The 24,738-nt window shown below is 42.8% G+C and overlaps 1 protein-coding gene across 2 annotated transcripts in view; it reads left to right on the forward strand.

Moving 5' to 3' along the window:
* Nucleotides 1-24,738, forward strand: part of LOC140741839 (low-density lipoprotein receptor-related protein 2-like) — a 73,664-nt gene that overhangs the window by 26,756 nt on the left and 22,170 nt on the right. For both annotated transcript variants that reach the window (XM_073072291.1, XM_073072301.1), the window contains 8 exons: nucleotides 8,407-8,529; nucleotides 11,128-11,247; nucleotides 14,779-14,898; nucleotides 15,104-15,229; nucleotides 20,365-20,536; nucleotides 23,705-23,929; nucleotides 24,388-24,506; nucleotides 24,591-24,730. In XM_073072291.1, coding sequence (XP_072928392.1) covers nucleotides 8,407-8,529; nucleotides 11,128-11,247; nucleotides 14,779-14,898; nucleotides 15,104-15,229; nucleotides 20,365-20,536; nucleotides 23,705-23,929; nucleotides 24,388-24,506; nucleotides 24,591-24,730 — 1,145 coding nt within the window. The remainder of the gene's footprint in view (nucleotides 1-8,406; nucleotides 8,530-11,127; nucleotides 11,248-14,778; nucleotides 14,899-15,103; nucleotides 15,230-20,364; nucleotides 20,537-23,704; nucleotides 23,930-24,387; nucleotides 24,507-24,590; nucleotides 24,731-24,738) is intronic.

The raw sequence follows: 24,738 nt of genomic DNA on the forward strand, positions 1-24,738 counted from the left end.
GTCAGGACACATTCCAAAACCTTGTGGATTCTCTCTCTCATCTCCTGGGTCCCAGACCCGAATTAATAGCGATCTTGCGATTCTCAAAAAGGAGGGGGCTACTTTGTACCCTTCGGCCCCTCAGAGTTGTGGCACATTCGTAACAGAGAGCAGAGTTGATGGTGGATGAAGGGAAGCCTCTTTGTTTAAAAAAGGAAGACATCTCCTTCATCCTGGAATGAAAAGCCTCATCCTGAGAGCAGATGCGGCGGAGATGGAGGAATTGTGAGAAGGGGATAGCATTTTTGCAAGAGACCCATCCCTAACATATTTAGTTGTTTGCCTGTTCTCCATCTCCCTCTGGTGCTCCCCCCCCTCCTTTCTTTCTCCTGAGGCCTCCCGTCCCATGATCCTTTCCCTTCTCCAGCTCTATATCACTTTTGCCAATCACCTTTCCAGCTCTTAGCTTCATCCCACCCCCTCCGGTCTTCTCCTATGATTTTGCATTTCCCCCTCCCCCCACTACTTTCAAATCTCTTACTATCTTTCCTTTTGGTTAGTCCTGACAAAGGGTCTCTGCCCAAAACGTCGACAGCGCTTCTCACTATAGATGCTGCCTGGCCTGCTGTGTTCCACCAGCATTTTGTGTGTGTTGTTGTTTGAATTTCCAGCATCTGCAGATTTCCTCGTGTTTGCCTACAATAGAGGTGACCAGCAAAGTAATTAAAATAGAATTGGACACAGGCTCTACTGTTTCAGTCATTCCAAAAAATGAGTTTGGATAGGTTTTCAAAGATACTAGATTAAATCCTGCAGTTATCCAACTCAGAACTTGTACTGGAGAAAAGATGACTTCTATGTGAGTTGACATTCGTAACAGTGAAATACAACAACCAACAAGCCACATTGAGCTTGTATGTGATTAAAAGTAGGTGGGCCAGCATTGTGGGGACATGATTGGCTGAGACAACTACAACTTGATTGGAAATCCATCTACAGTTTGCAAGCCACATCCCCTGCAATAGAGTCACCTGAAAGCGAGTTATGAAAGGTGGTGGATGATGCCAGCATAGTGTTTATGGATGGCATGGAAAACTCAGAAACATCAAGAGTAAGACAGTGTTAAATAACAATGCCACATGCGAATTCTACAAAGCCCATCCGGTTCTGTGATAAAGTAGGCAGTGAGATAGATTGCATGCAGGCTGAAGGGATTCTTTCCAAGGTTGAGTGCAGCCCATGGACAATACCAGGAGTCCTAGCAACCAAGAGGAATGGGTCTGTCACGATTTCTGCTTTCCTGCTGCTCTTTTTAGTGGAACACCCTTCTGTGTATTGAAAGTAGACACTAGTGGTTGATGATCAGTAATGAGGGTAAACTCTCTCCCATACAACTTCTGGTTGAAATGTTTTGCAGCCAAACCAGATTCAAGGCCTCTATCAATCTGTGTGCAATTTTTCTCTGCAGCAGTAAGAGAACATGATGCAAAGGCTAAGGGGCATTCACTTCCATCACTTGAAACGTGATGCGACTGTACAATGTGGAGTACAGTGTCTGAGGTCACCATTTCCTTTGCCTGTTGGAAAGCCACCTCACACTGCTCTGTCCATTGACATTTCTGCCCACTCTGTAGTAATGAGCTCAAGGATTGGAGCACAGTAGTTAGGTTTCGCAGGTACCTGTTGTAGTAATCCTAAAAATGACCACAATTGCTTTGGCCTTGAGGCATCCACCAGAGTTTGAAGTTTTTCAACATGTTCTGAAGTTCAGCATCCGTTTTGGGAAGTAGTGCATAAGGCACTGGATGTGTTTTATGGAATCTTGGTGTTGTTGCTTCATCCAGTTCAATTCTGGCCTTAATGCCTTTTGAGTTTACCAATACCCTTCTCAAACACCTTCTCATTAGCATTAAGCAGTTGTGCCAGTCTCTGGTTAGTGCTACCATTTGGTCTGCTGTTGCCTGTTGGTGTCACACTGAGAGCTTTGATTGAGTGCCAGTCTAGTTGGATTTTTCTCAACCATTCACGTCTGAAAAGTGCTGGCCCTCCACTTTTCCACACAAAGCGCTAGCTGCTGTGTTTGGCCTCTGTACATCAAATTAACTTTCAGTTTGCCTTTTGGGGACATTTTTTTGCCTGTGTTTTTTTTTGGCATTATTGAAGCCTTTTCTAATGGTAGCTTGGAAAACAATCTTTTGTAGTCAGCTTCTGAAATTAAAGACAAAGCTGACCCCATATCCAGCTCCATTTTCAGTGTTACACCAGACACATCTATTGTGATCCAAATGAATTTGTGATCTGCTTCAGTAATGCTGTGCAGTTCTAGGCATGACAACTCACCTTTGCCAGGATCTGTGTTGTCTGATACTGTTTCACATTTATTCACTCATGCAGTTGTTTAGTTTTGTGTTTGACACTTTTTACTGGGAAGTTTTGTGCCTTTTGTCTGGTTCGTACACTCTCTCTATGTGGCCTTGTCTGTAACACTCTCTGCAAGCTTTTTCTTTGAACCAACAGTCATTTGCATCATAGGAGGATTTGACCTGTTAATAAAATGTTTGGCTTTTTGCACCATTTATGGACATTTTGAACGTTTAACATTCTATACTCTTTTTCTATAGTTTTGACACATGCATTTCTGCTGTTTCCAATGATATTGCAATGGTCAATGCCCATTCTAAGGCTGGGTCTCTTTCTGCCAGTAGCCTCATCTGATTGCTTTGGCTATGCATGCCACATTCAAGCCTGTTCCTTAATGCGTTAGAAAATCCATCTCTAAAGTCACCGTATTGGGAAAGTTTGCACAGTTCTACAATTCAGAAATGCTTTCATCCTCTGATTACATGTGTCAAATCTACATCTCCCAGCTATTACCAGTGGTTTGGGGGCTCAAGTGATTCTGTAGAATTGAAAGAATTTCATCAAGTATCTTGCTTGCTGGCTTTTCAGGAGTTGGTAAGTTGTGTAGGAGCCAGCGTGTTTAGCACCTGTTATGTGTGGAGGCTTTCTTTTCTCTGTCCACGTTGTTCACATCACAATACAATCCAGTCCTCTCGAATATAGTCCCCATTAACACTATCGTCAACTTTCCTGACTAAGGCCATCGTCAATTTATTTTGACTTTAACTTTTCTAGTTGTGTATCTTTCACTGTGTACTATGTGGTTACTCATGTGTCCCTTTGTCAGGATCCGTGACCCGCTTCTCCATACTGTTTAACTCTTTCCTCCCTGTTGCTTCCTCTGAATTCTGTCGTCCTGTAACTGTCAGTGCCGTTGCTGATATGCACTGACTTTTTGATTCATAGTCATCGCTAATTTATTTTGTCTGCACAACTGCACATCAGTTAAAATAAATCACATACGTGGAGATGGCTTTAACTGGCAGCACAGTGAGAAAGAGAGAACAATGTGCATGCGCCGACATCAGATCACTGTGCATAGGTAAGTTAACAGTCCATCAGTAGTGGTAAGGAGAGTCATTGGTCTAAAAGAAATAGCTCCATACATTACAGTAACCAATGAAGGCAACGGTAAAACCCACATGGGTGGCAATCACCATCCGACTTGGGGACCATATGGCGGGATGAAGCCCAGGGGCTATTTGACCAATGTGCAATGCCAAGTCTTTCTATGTTGGCAAACTCAGCCTTTGCAGTTGCCAGCTTTTCTCGGTCCAGTCTACACATGGGGCATAGACTAGTGGGCCAGTTTGGAAATGTGGTGCTCGACCCCATGTTTTGTGACTGTTGTGGAGACTGTGGGCTCGGTGAGGTTTGGGAATTTGCTAAGCAGTCGAGTAAGCATGTGTTTGACAGTTGTCATGGGGAACTTGCTGGGGAAGCAGCAATGACCGAAAGTCCTTGACATCCACAAGCCGGCAGTTCTTACGAGTGACTAATAGTCCCTGGGCACACAGGAAATCTGCCGCAAACAGAGCTTTAGCCACTTCAGACAGGACGAAGTCCTATGTGTAACGTGACCCAGTGAAGCAAAGTGAAGCCTATCATGTCCCATCAGTCTGGATCTTGCTGCCGTTGGTGGCCTGCAGCGAGATTTCTTTTCTCTTTGCCTTTTCATCAATAGTCGATGCCGACAGTGCACTCCCTTGAGCACCCATGTCACACAAGAAGCTTCACCATGTAAAGGTGTCTGTATTCTACAGTAGACTACCCTGGCAACTGGAACCCATGGTGTTCTCAAACCTCTGTTGTCCCAATGCAGTGGCTCTATTGCAATTGCAAGGCAGTAAGCACTTCCTTGACTTCCTACTGTTACGTAACCTCGTAACCAGGTAACTTACCAGCAAAGATAGTGGGATCAGCTGAGTCGGATGCTACTATTTTCAAATGTTTTATTCAAAAAGGGGCACAAACGTATGGTTAATACAAAACATTCAGATCATATACATGGTCAAAACTCAATCTAAAACACCGGTGTAATAATAATCAATCAGAAATAAGCTCTATAGTTGTCTAGGGGTAATACTGAGTCCAATTGAAATATAAAGAGTCACTCAGAAGTTTGCAGGCTTTTCCCTTTTGGGAACCGCTGGGGTTTTCACGTTGTGGAGAGAGAGAGATGGTTGAGAAAGGGTAAACACTTGCCCGTTGTCTTTACAGAGCAAATCCTTGGAATCAGGGGAGCAGGCTTCCCCGTTGTTAGTTAAAAGCAGTCTTCCGTTGGTCCTAGCCACAGATTCAAAATTTGGAATCTGACGCACGTGGCTTCCTTCAAAATGGCTTCCCGCTCCCACGGGAATCGGTATCGTGCTTCATTGGTGTCTCCTGGGTGCATCTGAGGGTTGTCCCCCCCCTCAGACCCTCCTTTATACTTCTTCACGGGATGGCAGGTGTCAATCAGGTTGCAGGTGATGCGATCTCTCTCTCTCTCTCTCTCAACCAGCCCACTTTGCCCGAGGGCTTTTCACGTGGTCTTCATGAGACAATAGTCAATATCGCCTTTATTCTGCTTCTCGGGAGAACGTGGTCTTCCGCACGTCCCTCTCTCTCTCTCCCATTTTCCTGTGTCTATTCAGCACATCTCTCCCCCTTTTGGGTCAGTTGACCCCCCCTTGACTAGGGCTCTTGCGATTCTCACAAAGGAGGGGGCCGAGGTTATAACACTACCAAAACAAGCACAGGCCTGGCATCGTCTGTTTCACAGGCATGTGCATCCTTGCAGATCAGGCTTATTGAGGTAGAGAAAGGAGGAAGAATGATGTATTGCTCCACGGCTTAGTGTAGACTGTCGGCTATTTTAGCAAGGTCCCTATCACAGGTGCGTTAGCAAGGGCTATACGAACTTGATCAGGCATTTTCTGCATGAAGAAGTTCTTTAAAAATAAAACAAGGATGATGATTTCCCAAGAGAGACAGCATGTGGCCCAATTGTTCTGAAGGCTGAATATCGCCAAGGCCAGGCAAGGAGAGCAACTGTTTGGTGCACTCAGACTCCGATAGTCCAAAGTGAAAAGTGAGTTTTCAGTGATTTGGTATTTATTGTGGTCAGGCAGGTACTTGAGTAGACTAGCCACTCTCACAGCCCTGGAGGTGCTACCACATAGAAATGTTTGGCAGTGTCAGCAGAGATTTCTCAAAGCGCAAATTGAGCCTCCACTTGTATGAACCAAGAGACGGCATTTTACTCCCAAAACTCCAGCAGTTTCAAAGCGACTGTGTTGGCTGACATGTTCAATAATTCTGGAATCATCCTAGAGCATTGGGGTCACCGGTGTAGGTTTTCACAAATAAAATGGTGGAGGCATTTTATGTTTCAGAAAAGTTGTAGCAATTAATTTATTGAACACCATAAAACTGAACTCTGTGTGCTAGAAATCCTTTATGTAATTACATCATCGAGTTAGACCACCCTCTTAAAGTGAAACCCCAACTCGGTGTTAGTGGTTGTGAATTATGTACATTTCCACCAATGACGTTACCCTACATAAGGATTCGACATCTTCTGATCCATTGTCAGTTCTTTCTAAGGATTTGATGTATTTTTTTTTATCAACAGAGCCACCCCTCCTCCTCCCCACCTATTGTGATACAATGTGTATCCTTGGATGTTAAATTCTCAGCTACGATCTTCTTTCAGCCACAACTCGTGATACCCATAATATCATACATGCCATTCTCTGTACCAACAGAGACAATACAGGCCTCTGTACCTCCCTCTGCAGTTGGATCCTTGACTTCCTAACTGAAAGACCACAATCTGTGCAGATTGGTGAATACATATCCTCCTCGCTGACGATCAACAATGGTGCTTAGCCCACTGCTCTACTCTCTCTATACACATGATTGTGGCTAGGCATAGCTCAAATACCATCTATAAATTGCTGATGATATAACCTTTGTTGGTGGAATCTCAGGTGGTGCAAGAGGGTGTACAGGAGTGAGATATGCCAACTAGTGGAGTGGTGCCACAGCAACAACCTGGCACTCAACGTCAGTAAAACAAAAGAGCTGATTGTGTACTTCAGGAACAATAAGACGAAGAAACACATACCAATCCTCATAGAGGGATCTGAAGCAGAGAGAGTGAGCAGTTTCAAGTTCCTGTGTGTCAAGCTCTCGGAGGATCTAACCTGGTCTCAACATATTGATGTAGTTTATAAAGAAGGCAAGACTGTGGCTATACTTCATTAGGAGTTTGAAGAGATTTGGTTTGTCAACAAATGCACTCAAAAACTTCTATAGTTGTACCGTGGAGAGCAATCTGACAGGCTGCATCACTGTCTGGTACGGAGGGGCTACTGCACAGGACCAAAAGAAGCTGCAGAAGGTCATAAATCTAGTGAGCTCCATCTTGGGTACTAGCCTACAAAGTACCCAGGATGTCTTTAGGGAGTGGTATCCATAATTAAGGACCTCCAGCACCCAGGGCATGCCCTTTTCTCAATGTTACCATCTGGTAGGAAGTACAGAAGCCTGAAGACACACACTCAGCGATTCAGAAACAGCTTTTTCTCCTCTGCCATTTGATTCCTAAATAGACATTGAATCTTTAGACACTACCTTACTTTTTTTTTCAATATACAGTATTTCTGTTTTTGCAATTTTTAATCTACTCAATATATGTAATTGATTTGCTTGTTAATTTATTATGATTTATTTATTATTTTTCTCTCTGCTGGATTATGTATTGCATTGAACTGCTGCTGTTGCTAAGTTAACAGATTTCATATCACATGTCAGTGAAAATAAACCTGATTTTGATCTTTAATTGCACTACTTCATGCTGCGTATGATGCGCATTCAAACATAATGCCTGCAGTCCAGTATTCAGCACCAGTTCCATTTTTTCCCCATTACACCTCACCTCATCCCACCGACTGCAATTTTGCCCTATCCTTTCTCAGTCTCACTACTTCACATTGCTTCGGTTTATATAGCAACTGCCCCCTCCTCAGCCCTGCCATTCCAGTTCCCACCCCCTGCTAAATTAGTTTAAACCTCTAGCAAGCCAGCCTGTAAGGATATTGGTATCCCTTGGGTTCAGATGTAACTTGTCCTTTATGTACAGGTCATCTCTTCCCAAGAAGAGATCCCAATTATCTAAAAATCTTAAACCCTGCCCCCTGCACTAATTCCTCAGCCACACTTTCTTCTACCTAATGATCCTATTCTTGTCCTCACTGGTGCATGGCACAGGCAGCAATCCAAAGATTACTATGCTGGGGGTCCTGCTTTTCAGTTTTCTATATTCTCTCGATGTGGAAGCTTTAGAGAGGGTGCAGAGGAGATTTACTAGGAACCTGTCAGAATTGGAGTGCGTGTCTTATGAGGATAGGTTAAGTGAGCTAGGACTTTTCCCTTTGAGTAAAAGGAAGATGAGAGGTAAACTTGATAGACAAGTACAAGCACAGATCAAGTGAATAGCCAGAGATAGTTTTCTCAGCGCAGAAATGTCTAATACAAGGAGACATAATTTTAAGACTGGAGGAAGGTGTAGGGGGTATGTAAGAGGTAATTGTTTTAAAGAGTGGTGGGTGCGTGGAATGTACTGCCAGTGTGATGGTAGAGGCAGATACTTCAGGAACATTTAAGAGACTCGTAGTGTAAAGCACATAAATGGTAGGGAAAAGAGGGGTCTATGGGAGTGAAGCGCTGGACTGATCTTGGAGTAGGTTAAAAGGTTGGCATTACATCATGGACCAATGGCCCTGTACTGTGCCACCTCAAGCACTACTGCACTATTTTTGCCTTTTTGCACAGTATCTATTGTAATAGTGTATTATACTGTACCACTCCTTCTGCAAAACAACAAATTTCATGACATGTGTCAGTGATGATAAACCCAATTCTGAATCTGTTCTGTTGTGGGGACCAGTAGGTGATGGGTGGGGTGGGGAGGGTGGGTATTAAAGCATAGCCACACTAAATTTTTTTTTTTGCTTAACTATGACCATTTGTCTCTTTAAGCTCCACAGACCTGTCAACCAGATTATTTTAGATGTGGTGATGGTTTCTGCATCCCTGAAAGCCATAAATGCAATGGATACAAAGACTGCACTGATGGAAGTGATGAAGATGGTTGTAAAAATGGTAAGAATATACTGTAGCTATTTGTATGCTGGTTTTAGTGACAAACTGAGGATTTGTTATTTAAGCCATTGACTGACTTGGCAACCAAATGATTTGTAAAGAGGCCTTGTGTTTGGATAATGGTCAACCACATCTGAGATCAAAAGCAGTACAAGTGAGCTCATTGCCAAAGCTGAGTTTCTAATCTTTTTTGGGTCAAATGTTATCACTGACAAGTAACGTTCGTCCACTAGCTCACTAAAATGCAAAAATGGATTAGACATTGAATTATGTTGAATTACTGAAGGAACAATGATATGGAAATCTGCATGATACTTCAGAGCGTGAAGGTGAACGTTAGAGCAACATCACCAGTAAATGGAGATGAAAATGTGTCATAAATAATATGCTCAACAGACTCTTTTCATGATCACAGTGGATGTTGCTTGCTCTGCTTGCCATAATGGTAGACTGGATGAACTTAGTGGAGAAAGTAAACTAGAAGTAGGCTAGTTAGTAGTAGGCTAGTTCTGGTCAAATTCTCTTGCTATCTATTCTGCTTGGAATTGTCTTTGTTAGGGGAAATTGAATTGAATTGAATGATCTTTATTGTCATTATATATAGGTACAATGAAACTCTGTTTGGCTTCCTCTCAGGCAATCAAACAAAGTGGTAGATAAAAACAAGACAGTAATAGAAAAACAGTATTAAATAGATAAGTAGCATAAAATAAGTTACAGCAGCACCAGAATATCACAGTAATGAACAAAGTGCCGTTAGTGCAAGTATTTGAGTCCTTGTGTATGCTCACAGTTTCAGTCATTGTTCTGTGGGAGTGGTGTGATGGAGGCCACAGCTCTGGGGTAGAAACTGTTCCTCAGTCTGCTTGTTCTGGTTTTTAGTGACCTGAACCTTTTTCTGGACGGCAGCGGGTCAAACAGGGAGTGACCGGGCTGTGTGGTGTCTCTGGTTATGCTGATTGCTTTCCTCCTGAGTCTGCTGGAATAGATGGTGTCCAGTCCTGGGAGCTCCATCCTGACAATTCACTGGGCCGCCTCCACCACGCAATGCAGGTCTTGTCGCTCAGCAGCTGTGCAGCTGGCATACCACACTGTGGCGCAGTTGGACAGGATGGTTTCAATTGTGCTTCTGTAGAAGTTAAGAAACAGCTTTTGTGGGAGGTCGGCCTGTTTCAGCTTTCTGAGGAAGAAGAGTTTTTGTTGTGCCTTTTTTTACAAGCATCGAGGTGTTGGTGGTCCATGTCAGCTGCTTTGACAACATAACTCCAAGGAACTTTAGGTGTTCCACACTTTCCACTACCTCTCCATGTATATGGAAGAGGGTGTGTACTCTGTCCTTTGATCTCCTGAGGTCAATGATCATCTCTTCTGTTTTAGAAGTGTTAAGGACCAGGTTGTTGTCCTTACACCACTCCGTCAGATGATCTACCTCGAGCGTGTAGGCTGTTTCATCCTCGTCCGAGATCAGGCCAACCACTGTGGTATCGTCCGCAAATTTAATTATGGAATTGGAGGTGTAGATGGGGGTGAAGTCATGTGTGAAGAGTGTGTAGGGCATAAGGCTCGCACACAGCCCTGTGGGGTGCCTGTTTTTAAGATGAGGGTGGTGGAGGTGTGCTTACCAACTCTGACTTGCTGTGGTCGGTCTGTGAGTAAGTCCATGACCCATGAGTACAGGGAGGAACCAAGGTAAGAGTGTTGGAGATTAGAATGAGAGGGGATATTATTCAAATGTATGATCAGAATCAGGTTTAATGTCACTGGCATATGTGAAATGTTTTGTGGCCACAGTACATTGCAATACATAAAACTATAATTTACAATAAGCAATATACTGTATATAAAATAATAGTTCAAAAATAGATTAAAAGTAGTGAGGTGGGGCACATGGGTTCATTGTCCATTCAGAAATGGAAGGTTAACAGCAGGAATTCAACTATGCTCGGTTGTAGCCTTCAAGAGAACAGAATATCAAAAGAAGTTTTGAATTTTTTTCCCCATTTGAAGACAATCTACTGAAGGATCTGAATTCTATTTTGACAAACTATGTTTGTTTTGTCTCATTGTGGTGTAGTTTGTGCAAACACTGTTACTAGTGCAGAGGTGAAAATGACCACTATCTTGAGGGGTAGGGAGCTTGATGCTGCTGCAAGTAAGCACTGAAGTTGAAGCAAGTATCTTGCTTTGTTCTATTAAAGCTGGTCGAGCTACTGCAGACTTGGTCTTGTATCCTACCCTCCCATGTTGGCAACTGGCTTGCACACCGTTACTTGATTTCAGACTCTTGGTGATGGTTCCTAACACTGATAGGCTTTGATATGTGAGCTTTGTGGAAGGAATACAGTTGATGTCCCTTGCTTCCAGCTGAACAGATGGTGGAGAACAATGAAGAAATTGGCTAGCACACCATCTGTATTTTGGGTCAAGAATCCTTCAAGCAGTTGTGATGAGATAACTAGCTTCATCTGAGGATTTTCTACAATTTTAATTAAATCGAGAATGTGACCAGGATAGTGATTTTAGTGTATTGCACTTCTGTAGACTTGTGCAAATGTTTTTATTTCCCCAAAATGGATCATTTTTATCACTGTCTTGCAGGTTCAGTGTGTACTATGCCATCTTTCTTCAGATGTCAAAATGGTAAATGCATTGATGGAACCAGAGTGTGTAACCAGCAGCAGGACTGTGTGGATGGGAGTGATGAGACCCCTGAATGTAGTAAGTAGAAGTTGAATTGTATAAGATTGAACCTTCAAATGCTGTACTCCAGCTGACTGTAATAGTGTAAGCGATTAAAGCCAAAAGTCAAGAGCAATCGTTGTTCATACAGGTGAATAAAATGTAAATTATCAAGATTAAATTTTAGCGTGACCAAAACTCGCATCTCATCCCCTTTTAAATCAGTCCCCTCACCTTAAACCCAAACTCTCTAGTTTTCTGTCTTGGGGAAGCAGTCCTTCCAGGTGAGGTGACACTTTACCTGTGAGTCCGTTCGGGTCACCTACTGCATCCAGTGCTCCTGGTGTAGCCTTCTGTATGTCGGTGAGATCCAACATAGACTGGGAGACTGCTTCGCAGAGCACCTACACTCCGTCCACCAGAAAAAGTAGGATTCCCTGTGACCACCCATTTCAATTCCGACATGTCTACTGCGGTGATGAGGCCACACTCAGGTTGGAGGAACAACACCTTTTATTCCGTCTGAGTAGCCTCCAACCTGATGCCATAAGCACTTTGAATTTCGGTAATTGCCTCCCTCCAGCCCCCTTCCCATTTCGCTCACTCACCTTACCTATTTGCCTCTGATGCACCTCCCCTTCCCTTTCTTCCATGGTCTTCTACCCTCTCCTATCAGATTCCCCCTTTTCCAGCCCTTTATCTCTTTCACCAACCAACTTCCCAGCTCTTTACTTCACCCCTTCCCCTCTCCTGGCTTCATCTATCACCTCCTTCCTTATACCTCTTCTTCCCCTCCCCCATCTTCTTATTCTGACTTCTCGTCTCTTTTTTTCTTCACCCCCCAGTCCTGATGAAGGGTCTCTGCCGGAAATGTCAACTGTTTACTCATTTCTATAGATGCTACCTGGTCTGCTGAGCTCCCCCAGCATTTCTGTGTGTAGAACTGCGTGCATTCTAGGTGTGGTCTCACCAAAGTTTGTGAGCATTGATTCGGGATGGGCTGTTGCACTAAAAGAAAGCATGGCATCTACTTTCCTCACCTTACCTACCTGTGTCATCACTCAGAACTATGTACGTGTACCACTGGATACATCTGAACCAGACTTCCCCAGGGCCTTGCCGTTCAATGTGTCCTGCCCTGGTTTAGGGTATAGAACATTACACTACAGTAGACGCCCTTTCGCTCATGATGGTGTGCTGACCTTACAACCCACTCAAAGATCATTCCTTGACAATCTCCATATTTCTATCATCCATCTGCCTGTCTGAGTTTCTTAAATGTCCTTGATGTATCTACCTACCCCTTCAAAATTCAAAGTACATATGTCATGATATGCAGCCCTGAGATTCATTTTCCTATGGGCATACTCAATAAATCCATAATAGAATAATAACCATAATAGAATCAATGAAAGAATGCACCAACTTTGGCATTCAACTAGCGTGTAAAAGAAAACAAGCTGCATATACAAAAGTAAAGTAATAATAAATATGTAATAAATATCAAGAAGATGAGAAGTCCTTTAAATTGAGTCTATAAAGTGTGGGCACATTTCAATGATGGAGCAAGTGAAGTTATTCCCTTTGGTTCAAGAGCCTGATGGTTGAGGGGTATTAACTCTTTGTGAATCTGCTGGTGAGAGTCCTGAAGCTCCTGTACCACCTTCCCAATGGCAACAGTGAGCAGAGAGCATGACCTGGGTGGCGGGGCTCCCTGATGATTGATGCCGCTTTCTTGCAACAATGCTTCATATAGATGAGCTCAATGGTGGGGAAGGTTTTAACCGTGATGGGGGACTGGGCTGTATCCATTACTCTTTGTAGGGTTTTCCATTCAAGGGCATTGACATTTCCATATCAGGCTACAATACAGGCAGTCAGAATACTCTTCACCACACTTCTAGAAACATTTGACGCCATGCTGAACCGTCACAAACTCTTAAGGAAGTAGAGGCAATACGTTGCTTTCTTTGTAACTGTATTTGCGAGCCGGGCCAAAGATGGGTCCTCCAAAATGATAGCACTATGGAATTTAAAGTTGGCGACCCTCTCCAACTCAATCCTTCAGTGAGGACTGGCTCATGGACCTCTGGTTTCCTCCTCCTGAAGTCAATAATCAGCTCCTTGGTTTTGCTGACATTGAGTAAGAGGTTGTTGTTGTGGCACCACTCAGCCAAGTTTTGCATCTCCCTCCTATATGCTGACCTTTGGCATATTTTTTTAATAAACTACCTCTGTATCTACCCCCAGCCCCATACTCTCCTCCAATTACCTTAAAATTATTACCTCATATTAGCCAATTTGCCCTGAGGGAGAAAGTCTCTGACTATTCACTCGATCTGTGCCTCTTATCATCTTGTACACCTCTGTCGTGTCACCTTTTATCCTCTGCCCAAGAGAAAAGCCCTATCTCACTCAACCTATCCTCATAAGGCATGTTCTTTAACCCAGGCAACATCCTGGTAAGTTTCTGAACTTTTTCTAAAGCTTCCACTTCCTTCCAGAACTGAACACAATATTCCAAAATGTGGTCCAGCCAGGGTTTCATAGAGCTGTACTTTGTCAAGTACATTACTCGTCCTGTTAAACTCCATCTGCCAACTTTCTCTGCTGATCTGCAGCCTGTTGTATTGTAACCACTGTATCTTTGTACAGTCCTTGTCTACCATACCATGAATTTTGGTGTTATCAACTAATATACTTCTACACCATCTAGGCTATCAGTCAAATCTTAATACATGACTCAATGTGGCACACCATTGGTTGGAAGTCTCTAATTAAAAACAAAACTTTCACTGCTGCGTTGTGACTCCTACTGCCAGGCTAACCTTTGCATTCAATTGGTTTGCTTGCACTGGATTCCATATGATCTAACCTTCCAGACAACTTTCCCTTGCAGGATCTTGTCAAAACATTTTTAAATTCCAGGAAGACAATAACTACAGCCTTGTCCTCACTTCTCTTAGCCATCGCCACAAAAAAAACTATCAAATTTATTGGGTATAATTTCCTATGCTAACTATCGCTAATCAGCCCTTAGATTTCTGAATAGTTCCAATCTGAGTCTCCTCCAGTAACTTTCCTACACTTGGGCTCACTGGCTTGTAGTTCCTTAGCCTGCCTTGTAGCCCTTTATATACACAACATTAGCCACCCTGCAGCTCTCTGGTATCTTGCCCATGGCTAAAGATGATGCAGATCTCTGCAGGGTCTCAGCAAATTCTTGCTTCCTGCAATTTATTGGAATGCACCTCATCAGGCCTTTGGGATTGTCCACCTTTTTGTGGGACTTTAAGACTACCAATATTTCTGATCTCCGTGGTATCACTGTTTCCTCCTTAAATATACTAATCTCTCTACAGTAAATACAGACGAAGGATTCATTTAAGAATATCATTTTGAGTCAAAACTCTTCTGGGTTCTGACCTAAGATGTCTACAATGCCTCCCACAAAAGATGCTGTTATCCAAAGGCCAAATGATACTCCGGTAGCTCGACCTGTACAGCTTCATGTTTGCTCTGGTTTGTGCTGCTTCCAATGAATGTGAAACTGTAATTGTAAATTTCCAGATGTGAACGAATGTCTAGTGAATAATGGTGGATGTTTGCACATTTGCCATGATCTTCTCATTGGCTACGAATGTGGATGCCTTCGAGGGTTTGAGCTGTTTGAGGAAAGACTCTGCAGAGGTAAGTGAAACTGTGGTGGTTTCATTCTGAGATTGATGGGTTAATTGCAACTGTAATTCCCCTCTGGTCCAGTTGTGAGGGTAGGGCTGTGTCCATTAAAGAGGGATAGTAAAGGAAAATGAGAATGGCATATATATGATGGGCTGAATGATCCGTTTCCTGCGTTTGACACTGATAACACTGAATATTGGTTATTTCAACCTAGACATTGATGAATGTCAAAATCCCAGAGCTTGCAGTCAAACTTGTATCAACAAAGTGGGGAGTTATGAATGCTTGTGTCACAAAGGATACCAAATGGATCTAGCGAAAGGGATTTGTAAAGCACTGGGTAAGTAGAATATCTCTTCAAACTCATGTTTATCTTTGCCAGGTGCTGATAAAATATTTTTATTAGAATGCAGCACTTGTTCTTCAGCCATTCTACTGCCCTGGTAGTGTGTTGTGTACAAAGCTGGGCAAGGAGTTAAACGCCTTCTCAAAAATCACCCAAGTCAACTTTCTTCAGGGTTTTTAATGAGAAAACTTTGTCAAACTGCAGAAAGTGTAGTAAAATGCACATTAGATTCAATACAGAATTGTCACACACCTGAATATACTAATATTATTGATTATTCTCTCAATTTGCATTAAACAAGATAATACACACATACAGCATTCTATAGCTATGCCGTGGATGAGAGTGAACTCCTGGCACTATGATAGCTCAACAGTGAACAATAAGCATGCTATTTGCTTCAAAGTACATCTACTAAATGTTTATCAATATTAAGAAAGCTTAAGTCTCACATATTGCTGTTTCAAGGGCAAATATTAGGTGGAGATGGACATCTTTCTACCATGTGCTTCAAGTAAAAATCCAAACTAACCTGCACAGGAAGTGAGGTTTTAAAAAAGCAAGCTTAAAAACAGGAATTGATATTTATACAAAACAAAATACATACAAAAGGAACAGCGCCTCTAGAGGCAAAACACTCTGCCTGACATCCACAATATCGATCTTAACTACTGAAACTAAAAGTCAAATGATCGTTTCATTTGGCCTTTGGCAAACAAATGGACAATCTCAGTGGCTGGTTTTGAAACAGACTTGCGACGCAGTCTGTAACTTCTCACTTTGAAAATGCCGCCCATGGTGACGCACGTGCTTGAGGTGGTGTCTGATGAGCAGATCAGTGCGATGGTGCTCACCCAGAATGATGATTGGGCGAGGTCCCGCTGAACCGAGTTGTGCCTCTTTCATACATCCTCCAACCCACCGCAGCCCCTCAGAGCCAAGAAAGAAGCAGAATTCACTGAAGTAACATTGGATTGGAAGAGGTTCCTGCTTTGTAGTGCACAGTACTTCCTCTGCATGCACCTTTCTTTGAACAACAAGAAGGACTCTAACCTTTGCCTGACTCAGTTGCTCTGTGTTGACAGATTGCTTACAGATGTACTAACCACTGCAGAGGCTATTATTGGCTACTCCTACAATCTTGACTTTCGTACAGATTCAACTCCCTCAGGTTCTGAAATGACTTGGTTATCTTCTCTTTAGGACGTTAGTTTTAATTGCACTGGCAGTGGGCTGATGAGCACCATCAAGGCAGATTTCACCCACTATGACCCAACCGAGGTCCCGTCAGTGGGCATAACATACATCGTACCAACCATTGCGCTGTACACACCAGGTCTGTGTCAAAATAAAGAACAACAGCGTCTCTTCCGCCTCAAGTGACTGAAGAAGTTCGGCATGGGCCCCCAAACCCTCAAGGCCTTCTACAGGGCACCACTGAGAGCATACTGACTGGCTGTATCGTCGTCTGGTACGGGAACTGCACCATCCTTCATCATTGGACACTGCAGAGTCTGGTACAGACTGCCCAGTGCACCTGTGGATGTGAACTTCCCACAAATGGCATCACTTATAGCAGCAGGTGCCAAAAGAAGGGTTGGAAGATCATTGGGGACACCACTCCCCCAACCATAAACTGTTTCAGCTGCTTCCATGGGGCATATGGTACGGCAGCATTCAAGCCAGGACCAACTGACTATGGGACAGCTGCTTTCTACAAGCCATTAGACTAATTAATTCACATGTCTATACATTGCAGCAGAGTCATAGCATGAAGAGTGTTAATCCTTCGCGTTGTGGGATGGGTATAAGATTTAAATAAATTCTGATTTCTATGTGCATGGAAGGTGTCTCTGCCAAGCAACAGGAGAATCTCACCAGTACAGAGATTTTGACAGCTATGTCCTTAAGATGTGAACAACCATGTTCTGCTTCAGAAGTTAGGATTTCATCCCTGTTGTTGGGAATATAGTGGCACTCTATGAGAGTTGGCGGGGTAACTTCTGATGTTCCAGAAAATGTCTTTCAAATTTATGGGGCTGTAGCTACATCTGATGGATGCTCAGCTGGCTCCCCTCCCGGCTCTGCTGCGGGTCTGCTGGAAGCAGAGGCCCAAGGTGAAGTTCCTGAACTTACAGCTGTATCTGAAGTGTCAATAGCTTCTTGGCTCAGTTCCCTGGAGACCACTGGCGCTTGCTGCACCGTGTGTCCATCTGTGTTCTGCAATATTTTGTTACTGCTTCTCCAGCTCTCCTTTCTACTCTCTTCAGATTCTCCACCACTCTCCAGATGACCATCTTGTCCCCATTCAGCATGATCTACCTCTCCCTCTAGGCTTCTGTGGCCAAGCTCAGCATCTCACCCAACTGTTGTCCAATGGTGATTTATCACCACCGCCTGGTGCAGCAAGTGAGGGCCGTGCAGTTGGTTCCATCGTAGCTTCTGTTGAAAGGTGAGCCACTTGGAGCACTGCTTGGCCCTTGTCTGCTCCTATTAAGTGGTGAGCACCCATGTGTTTCCAAGATGGTTGATTTTGAGCACTTCTCACTTAATGAAAGCTCATCTTTGGGTTTGAATCTGAAGCGGAGGATGCAAGTTCAGGAGGAGGACTGGTAAAAATTTGCTGTGATGCATGCAAGTTGGTTCCTATCTGTGCCTGCCTCTTCGATTTCATCCTCTGAGCAACCATGTTGTATTAGAAGACTTGCATCAATGGTCAGTTCTTCAGTCACCTTCCCAGAGAGATGATTGCTGCTGCTTCATATACTTTTGCATCTGCTAGGGCAGCATCAGCTTCACACTCCTCGAGTGCACTCAATGTAGCTTCTACATGAGCTTTCCCTGTGTCTATGCATGCTTCCTCCATGTCTCCCTGAGCTTTCTCCAACTAGTATTTCAGCTTTGCACTTGGCATACCCTGCTCTCACTTTTGCCACTTCATCTCTGGGGTGGGCTCATGCTGCAACTATGCTAAATGGGGATTTGCTTGAGCGTCTCGAAGACATGATCGATGCACTTCATTCTGACCTGAACTTCCAGGGCTCAGCGATTGACGTTACAGGTGTCGGAAGCTGTTGTTGTAGTGTACAGCATTCAGACGCATCTCCAGTCTGCGGCAATCCCTTGAAGACTAGTTGGTTACCGTCTCACTCTACTGCCCTAGCAGTGCGTTGTGTACAAGGCTAGGCAGGAAGTTCACCACCTTCCCAAAAATCTCCCAAGTCAAAAGCTTCCTTTGGTGTTTTTAAAGAGAAACTGCAGAAAGTTAAGTAAAACACATATTTAAATTCAATACAGAATTATCATATACCTGAATATACTAATATTTTTGATTATTCTCATGAACAGTGTTAAACAAAGTAATGCACACATGCAACATTCTCTAGCTATGCTGTGGACCAGAATGAACTCGTGCCACAACAATAGTTTAATAGCGATGAATGATAAACGTAATATTTCCTTCAAAGAACCTTTACTCAATGTTTGCCAATATTAAGAAAGCTTACGCACACAGATATTGCTGTTTCAGGGGCATATGCAGACAGATGTCTTTCTACTCTGTGCTTCAAGCTGAAATCTGATTTAGCCTGCGCAAGAAGTGATGTCTTAAAAACAGCTTACAAACAAGAAGTGATGTTTGTACAAAACAAAGGTCATACAGATGGACAGCACCTCTAGAAGCCATGGAACACCATTGTAGTTGCAACTTTAATTTTCAGCAATGCTTAACTCTTAAAGAAATTGCTATTTCAGTTGGCACCTCAATTTTCAGAAGGCATTTGGTAAGGTCCCACATAGGAGATTGGTGGGTAAAATCAAAGCTCAGGGCATCGGGGGGAAGACATTGACATGGATAGAAAACTGGTTGGCAGATAGAAAGCAAAGGGTAGCGGTGAATGGGTGTTTCTCGGAATGGCAGGTGGTGACTAGTGGGGTGCCACAGGGCTCGGTATTGGGACCACAGCTGTTTACCATTTACGTTAACGATTTGGATGAAAGCATAGAAAATAACATCAGCAAATTTGCTGATGATATTAAGCTGGGTGGCAGTGTGACATGTGATGAGGATGTCAGGCGAATTCAGGGTGACTTGGATAGGCTGGGTGAGTGGGCAGATACTTGGCAGATGGCGTTTAATGTGAATAAGTGTGAGGTTATCCACTTTGGGAGTAAGAACAGGAAGGCAGATTATTATCTGAACGGTATAGAGTTGGGTAAGGGAGTAATACAAAGAGATCTCGGAGTCCTTGTTCATCAGTCACTGAAGGTGAATGAGCAAGTGCAGCAGGCAGTGAAGAAGGCTAATGGAATGTTGGCCTTTATTACAAAGGGAATTGAGTACAAGAGCAAGGAAATCCTCTTGCATTTGTACAGAGCCCTGGTGAGACCACACCTGGAGTATTGTGTATAGTTTTGGTCTCCAGGGTTAAGGAAGGACATCCTTGCTGTAGAGGAAGTGCAGCGTAGATTCACGAGGTTAATTCCTGGGATGTCTGGACTGTCTTACGCAGAGAGGTTAGAGAGACTGGGCTTGTACACGCTGGAATTAAGGAGATTGAGAGGGGATCTGATTGAAACATATAAGATTATTAAGGGATTGGACAAGGTAGAGGCAGGAAATATGTTCCAGATGCTGGGAGAGTCCAGTACCAGAGGGCATGGTTTGAGAATAAGGGGTAGGTCATTTAGGACAGAGTTAAGGAAAAACTTCTTCTCCCGGAGAGTTGTGGGGGTCTGGAATGCACTCCCTCGGAAGGTAGTGGAGGCCAATTCTCTGGATGCTTTCAAGAAGGAGCTAAATAGGTATCTTATGGATAGGGGAATCGAGGGATATCGGGACAAGGCAGGAACCGGGTATTGATAGGAATTGATCAGCCATGATCTCAAAATGGCGGTGCAGGCTCTAAGGGCCGAATGGTCTACTTCTGCACCTATTGTCTATTGTGATATTTTTTAAATGGTCCTCTAGAAATGAGGTAAATTTTATATAGAATTTTGAACAGTAAATGGTTAACCAATATTATTTTGCAGACTTTGAATAAGTTGTTACTTGGTACAGCAGCTGCTAATGTAATTTGGAATATTAACTTTTCTAGGCTTCAATTTGCTTACTAAAGGTTTCTTTACAGGTGAAGAGCCTTATTTGGTTTTCACTAACCGTCATGAAATTAGGAAAATTGGTTTGCATAAAATGGAATACACAGAGATTGCGTGGCAATTGAGAAATGCTGTAGCTCTTGATGCAGATGTTGTAACACAGACCATCTTCTGGGCTGACTTGACACAGCAAGCAATATTTAGGTATGTTTTTGTGAATTTAAACTAAGGTCACCTTTTGAGATTTGAACATGGTCATCTGGATAATGACTTTAATTCATTGAAATGCATTCGTCAAGTAAACGTGCATTGACTTGGTGTCCAAATCTGTCATGGTATCATGTTTGGGGAAATGTTTGTGTGTTTTAGAATTGGGGTATTGTGGTGAACTACATATACCTGTCTGGACACGCCCCCTGTTGACTGCTCCTGTGGCCCCTCCCACAGACCCCGGTATAAAGGCGATTGAGGTCTGAGCCCGGCCTCTCTGTCTCCAGGATGTAGTATGGTGGTCAACTACTGCTTGTTCTTTCTTCCAGTCAATAAAAGCCGATATCTCGCCTTTACGTCTCAGAGAGAGTTATTGATGGTGCATCAGGTATATTGCACAAGACTACTCAGCCTTGTGTCCATTCAAATTGGGAATGTGGAGGCAGAAGGAAGGGGAAAAGGCCACTATCTTCTCATAACTTCTTGAACTAGCTCTACAGCCTTGTATATGACAGCTTTGAAAATTCAAAAGCAGAGGTTCTGCATCTCTTATCCCCTTATCCCACTTTCCTCCTTCCACTGCCTATTTAAATATGAATGGGCACACATTTAAAGCCAAGAACTACAGATGCTAGAAGTCCAGTAACATTGATTTTGATCTGAAAATTTCACTTCCCTATCTGCTGCTATTGCCTTGTGCAGATTTGCTACATTTTTATATCCTTTCTGAACTTCTCCATTGCTCTATCTCCAATGTTTAAGCTGTTCCTTGGAAAGCTGTCCTAGCTTAAGAATTTTAAAGGTACAATCTTCCACTTCTGACAACCTTGTCAACTCCCCTACATCTTCAGTGCAATTTCTTCAAGCTTGTAATTTAAGCAGTTTTGCGGTCTAATATTTTTGACACAGACCCAGCAATAATTCCCTGTTCTTGTATTCTATCACTCAATGTCAGCAAGATCAAGGAGCTGATTATTGACTTCAGGAGGCATAAGTTGGAAGTGCATCAGCCAGTTCTTATCGGAGGCATCAGAGGTGGAGATGGTCAGCTAATTTTAAATTGCTCGCTATTATCATTTTGGATGATCTGACCTGGGTTCAGCACGTAATAGCACAGTGCCATTATGAAGAAAGCACGGCAGTGTCTCTACTTCCTTAGAAGTTTGCAAACATTTGGCATATCATCTAAAACTTTGACAAATTTCTCTAGGTATGCAGTGGAGAGTATATTGACTGGTTGCATCAAGGCCTGATATGGAAATCAAACGCCCTTGAATAGAAAATACTACAAAAGTAGTAGATTCAGCCCAACCATCATAGATAAAGTCCCCCCCACCACTGAGCACATCTACATGGAACTCTATTGCAGGAAAGCAGCATCCATCATCAAAGACTCCCACCATCCAGATCATGCTCTTTTTATTGCTGCCTTCAGGAAGAAATTACAGGAACCTCAGGCCCCACGCCACCAGGTTCAGGACCAGTTATCATCCAACAACCATGGGGTCTTGAACCAGAGGGGATAACCTCACAACTCCTCGTGCCCCATCACAGAACTGTTACCATAACCTATGGATGCACTTTCACAGACTCTACAACTCATTTTCTCAATATTTATTATTTAATTTCTTTTTACTTGTCTTGCATTTGCACAGTTTGCTATCTTTTGCACATTGTTTGTCTGTCCCTTTTGGGGAATTCTTTCATTGTTTCTATGGTGTTTCTTCTGGGCATGCACAGTAAAAACAAGAAATGAATCTGTTATATGGTGACATACATGTAATTTGATAATAAATTTACCGTACTTTGAACTTGAGCCGTAACTAGGTAGGTGGGGGGGGGGGGGGGGGTGGAGGTGTGTGTATGTGTGTGTGTGTGTGTGTGTGTGATTTTAACTAAGATAGTTTGCCACCTTAAGGTCATTGGGTGTTCACGCAGAGCCGTTTGATCCTCTCCAACACTCAACCTTTTATTTATTTTAAATTTAGAAATACAGCATGGTAGCATGCCCTTTCAGCCCAACAAACCTACGCTGCCCAATTACACGCTTGTGACCAATTAACCTACTAACACGAGTAGGCATACAGGAAGAAACCAGAGCACCAGGAAGAAACCAGAATGTACAAACTCCTTAGGAATAGCGGCGGAATTGAACCTGGGTCACTGTTGCTGTAATATTGCTATGGTAACATGTCACTCTTCAACACTGTTGAACCTCCCCAACAAATAATAGTGAATTCTCTAGATTAAGTTCATTTTGCCCCTTTTCCCCTATTATCTGTATCTTAATGCAGTCTGGTTTCCTTACTAATAATAATTTTTGTAATCCTTGCTGCTATATTCAAGCCTAAGTTAATTCTGTGTGTTAGAAAGCAAAAGGCTAGGCCTTGGTCCTCCATTAGTAACAGACTGGTCACAATATGAACATCAGGCTTCTATCTTGCTGCTCACTGCTGAGCAACTTGAGAATCCAATTTGGCATTGCCCTTTGGATACCATTAACATTGTACCACAGACAGCCTTGCTGAAACCTTCTGGTAGATTTGATGCTCAGAATGCATTGTTTAAGAAACTGCAGAGCATTCAGTTTCAAGGTTTTTAACAGCTTATCCTAAACTGTGCGAGTTTCTAATACTTGGACTGTGGCATTAACACTGAGCGGCTGGATTCTGTAAATGGATGGTATGGACCCAGTCCGCATGTCTTTTTGATGTAAATAGGTAGGGCATAAGATTACATTTAAGAAGTGGGTATTCTTGTAGGTGTTATGTACTTCCTAGCCACTGCATTGAAACCATTGATATTTACAGTCTGAACAGTTAATTCAAACAGGTTGGTAGTTGCGTTTGGACAAGAAGGCTCAAGTGGTTAGTGTGCAATGTTCTGTCCTGAAATAACTTGATTAACATACTTCCTAAATCAATGTCAACATTAATTAAATGCTGTTCTATTCCATAGATACATCCAATTATGAGCTTTGCTCTTGGGCATAAATAACAAATTTAGCAAATTAACTTTATTCCTCCTTTTTGTGCTCATAGTTGAGAAGATGGTGTTCTTCCCTTGTCTGTACTCCTGCAAGTTAGAAACTCTCAAAATGGATTACACTTTTAAGGGGAAGTTCTAACCGGTACATTTCCAAATCTTAATTACTCTCAACAGTGTCTCCATGGATAAACGTGGAAACTCAGCTCATAAATCCAACATAGTCAAAGATCTAGGAGCTCCCATGGGAATTGCTGTGGACTGGATCTATAAGCATCTCTACTGCATTGATAGCGGCACTAAGACGATTTCCGTTGTGAAATATGATGGCACTAAAAGGAAAATCCTGTTTGATACAGACCTGAGAGATCCAATTTCCATAGTTGTTAATCCACTCTCTGGGTAATGAATTACTAAACTTGTTTCGTGTCTTTGCTGCTTTTATTTTGGAAGACTGCAACTTTGACTGTTCTCAGCTGACTTTTTAGCTTCTGTTTTTCCAGCCTCAGTCTATAGAAGTTTTTGACAATTCCTGGAGCTGTATTTTATAAATTGAGAGTAGTAACTAACAAGGAAGGAGTTGATTTGAAAATATTAAAGCTTTTGTGTCCTGATTGAGGATCAATGGGATTGAAATAGACCCCTTGGTCTGTAGGATAGAGACAACATTACAATGAGTATTTCAGAAATGCTGAGATTTTTTTAAACAGGAGCTCTACTTGTAAGTTTAATATTTGGTTATGATGGTAATTGTCAAGAATAGATGGGTTGAATTTTGGGGGGGGAAAAGATTTAACTCCATATAAATTCTAGGTGATCATTTTGAAGTGCGTAAATTAATATTCCTGCCATGTTTCCAGGTTTGTTTACTGGTCAGACTGGGGTGAGCCAGCAACGATTGAAAGAGCAGGAATGAATGGCTATGGTCGTAGTGCTCTGGTTACAAGAGATATTGAATGGCCACATGGCATTGCCTTGGGTAAGTAGGCTGCTAGTCTTGACAAGAGCATGTTCTATTTGTCACTTCATTTTGTAATACAGTGAATCTCCCCCTCTGCTACAGATCTTGTGAAGAGCCGTCTCTATTGGGTTGACTCAAAGCTGCATACGTTATCAAGTGTAAATTTAAATGGTCACGACAGAAGCGTTGTGTTGGTGTCAAAGGAATTCCTTGCTCATGCTTTTGCAATTACCATTTTTGAGGCAAGTCT

The sequence above is a fragment of the Hemitrygon akajei genome, chromosome 2 (genome assembly GCF_048418815.1).
Source record: "Hemitrygon akajei chromosome 2, sHemAka1.3, whole genome shotgun sequence".
In the NCBI taxonomy this organism is placed as follows: domain Eukaryota; kingdom Metazoa; phylum Chordata; class Chondrichthyes; order Myliobatiformes; family Dasyatidae; genus Hemitrygon; species Hemitrygon akajei.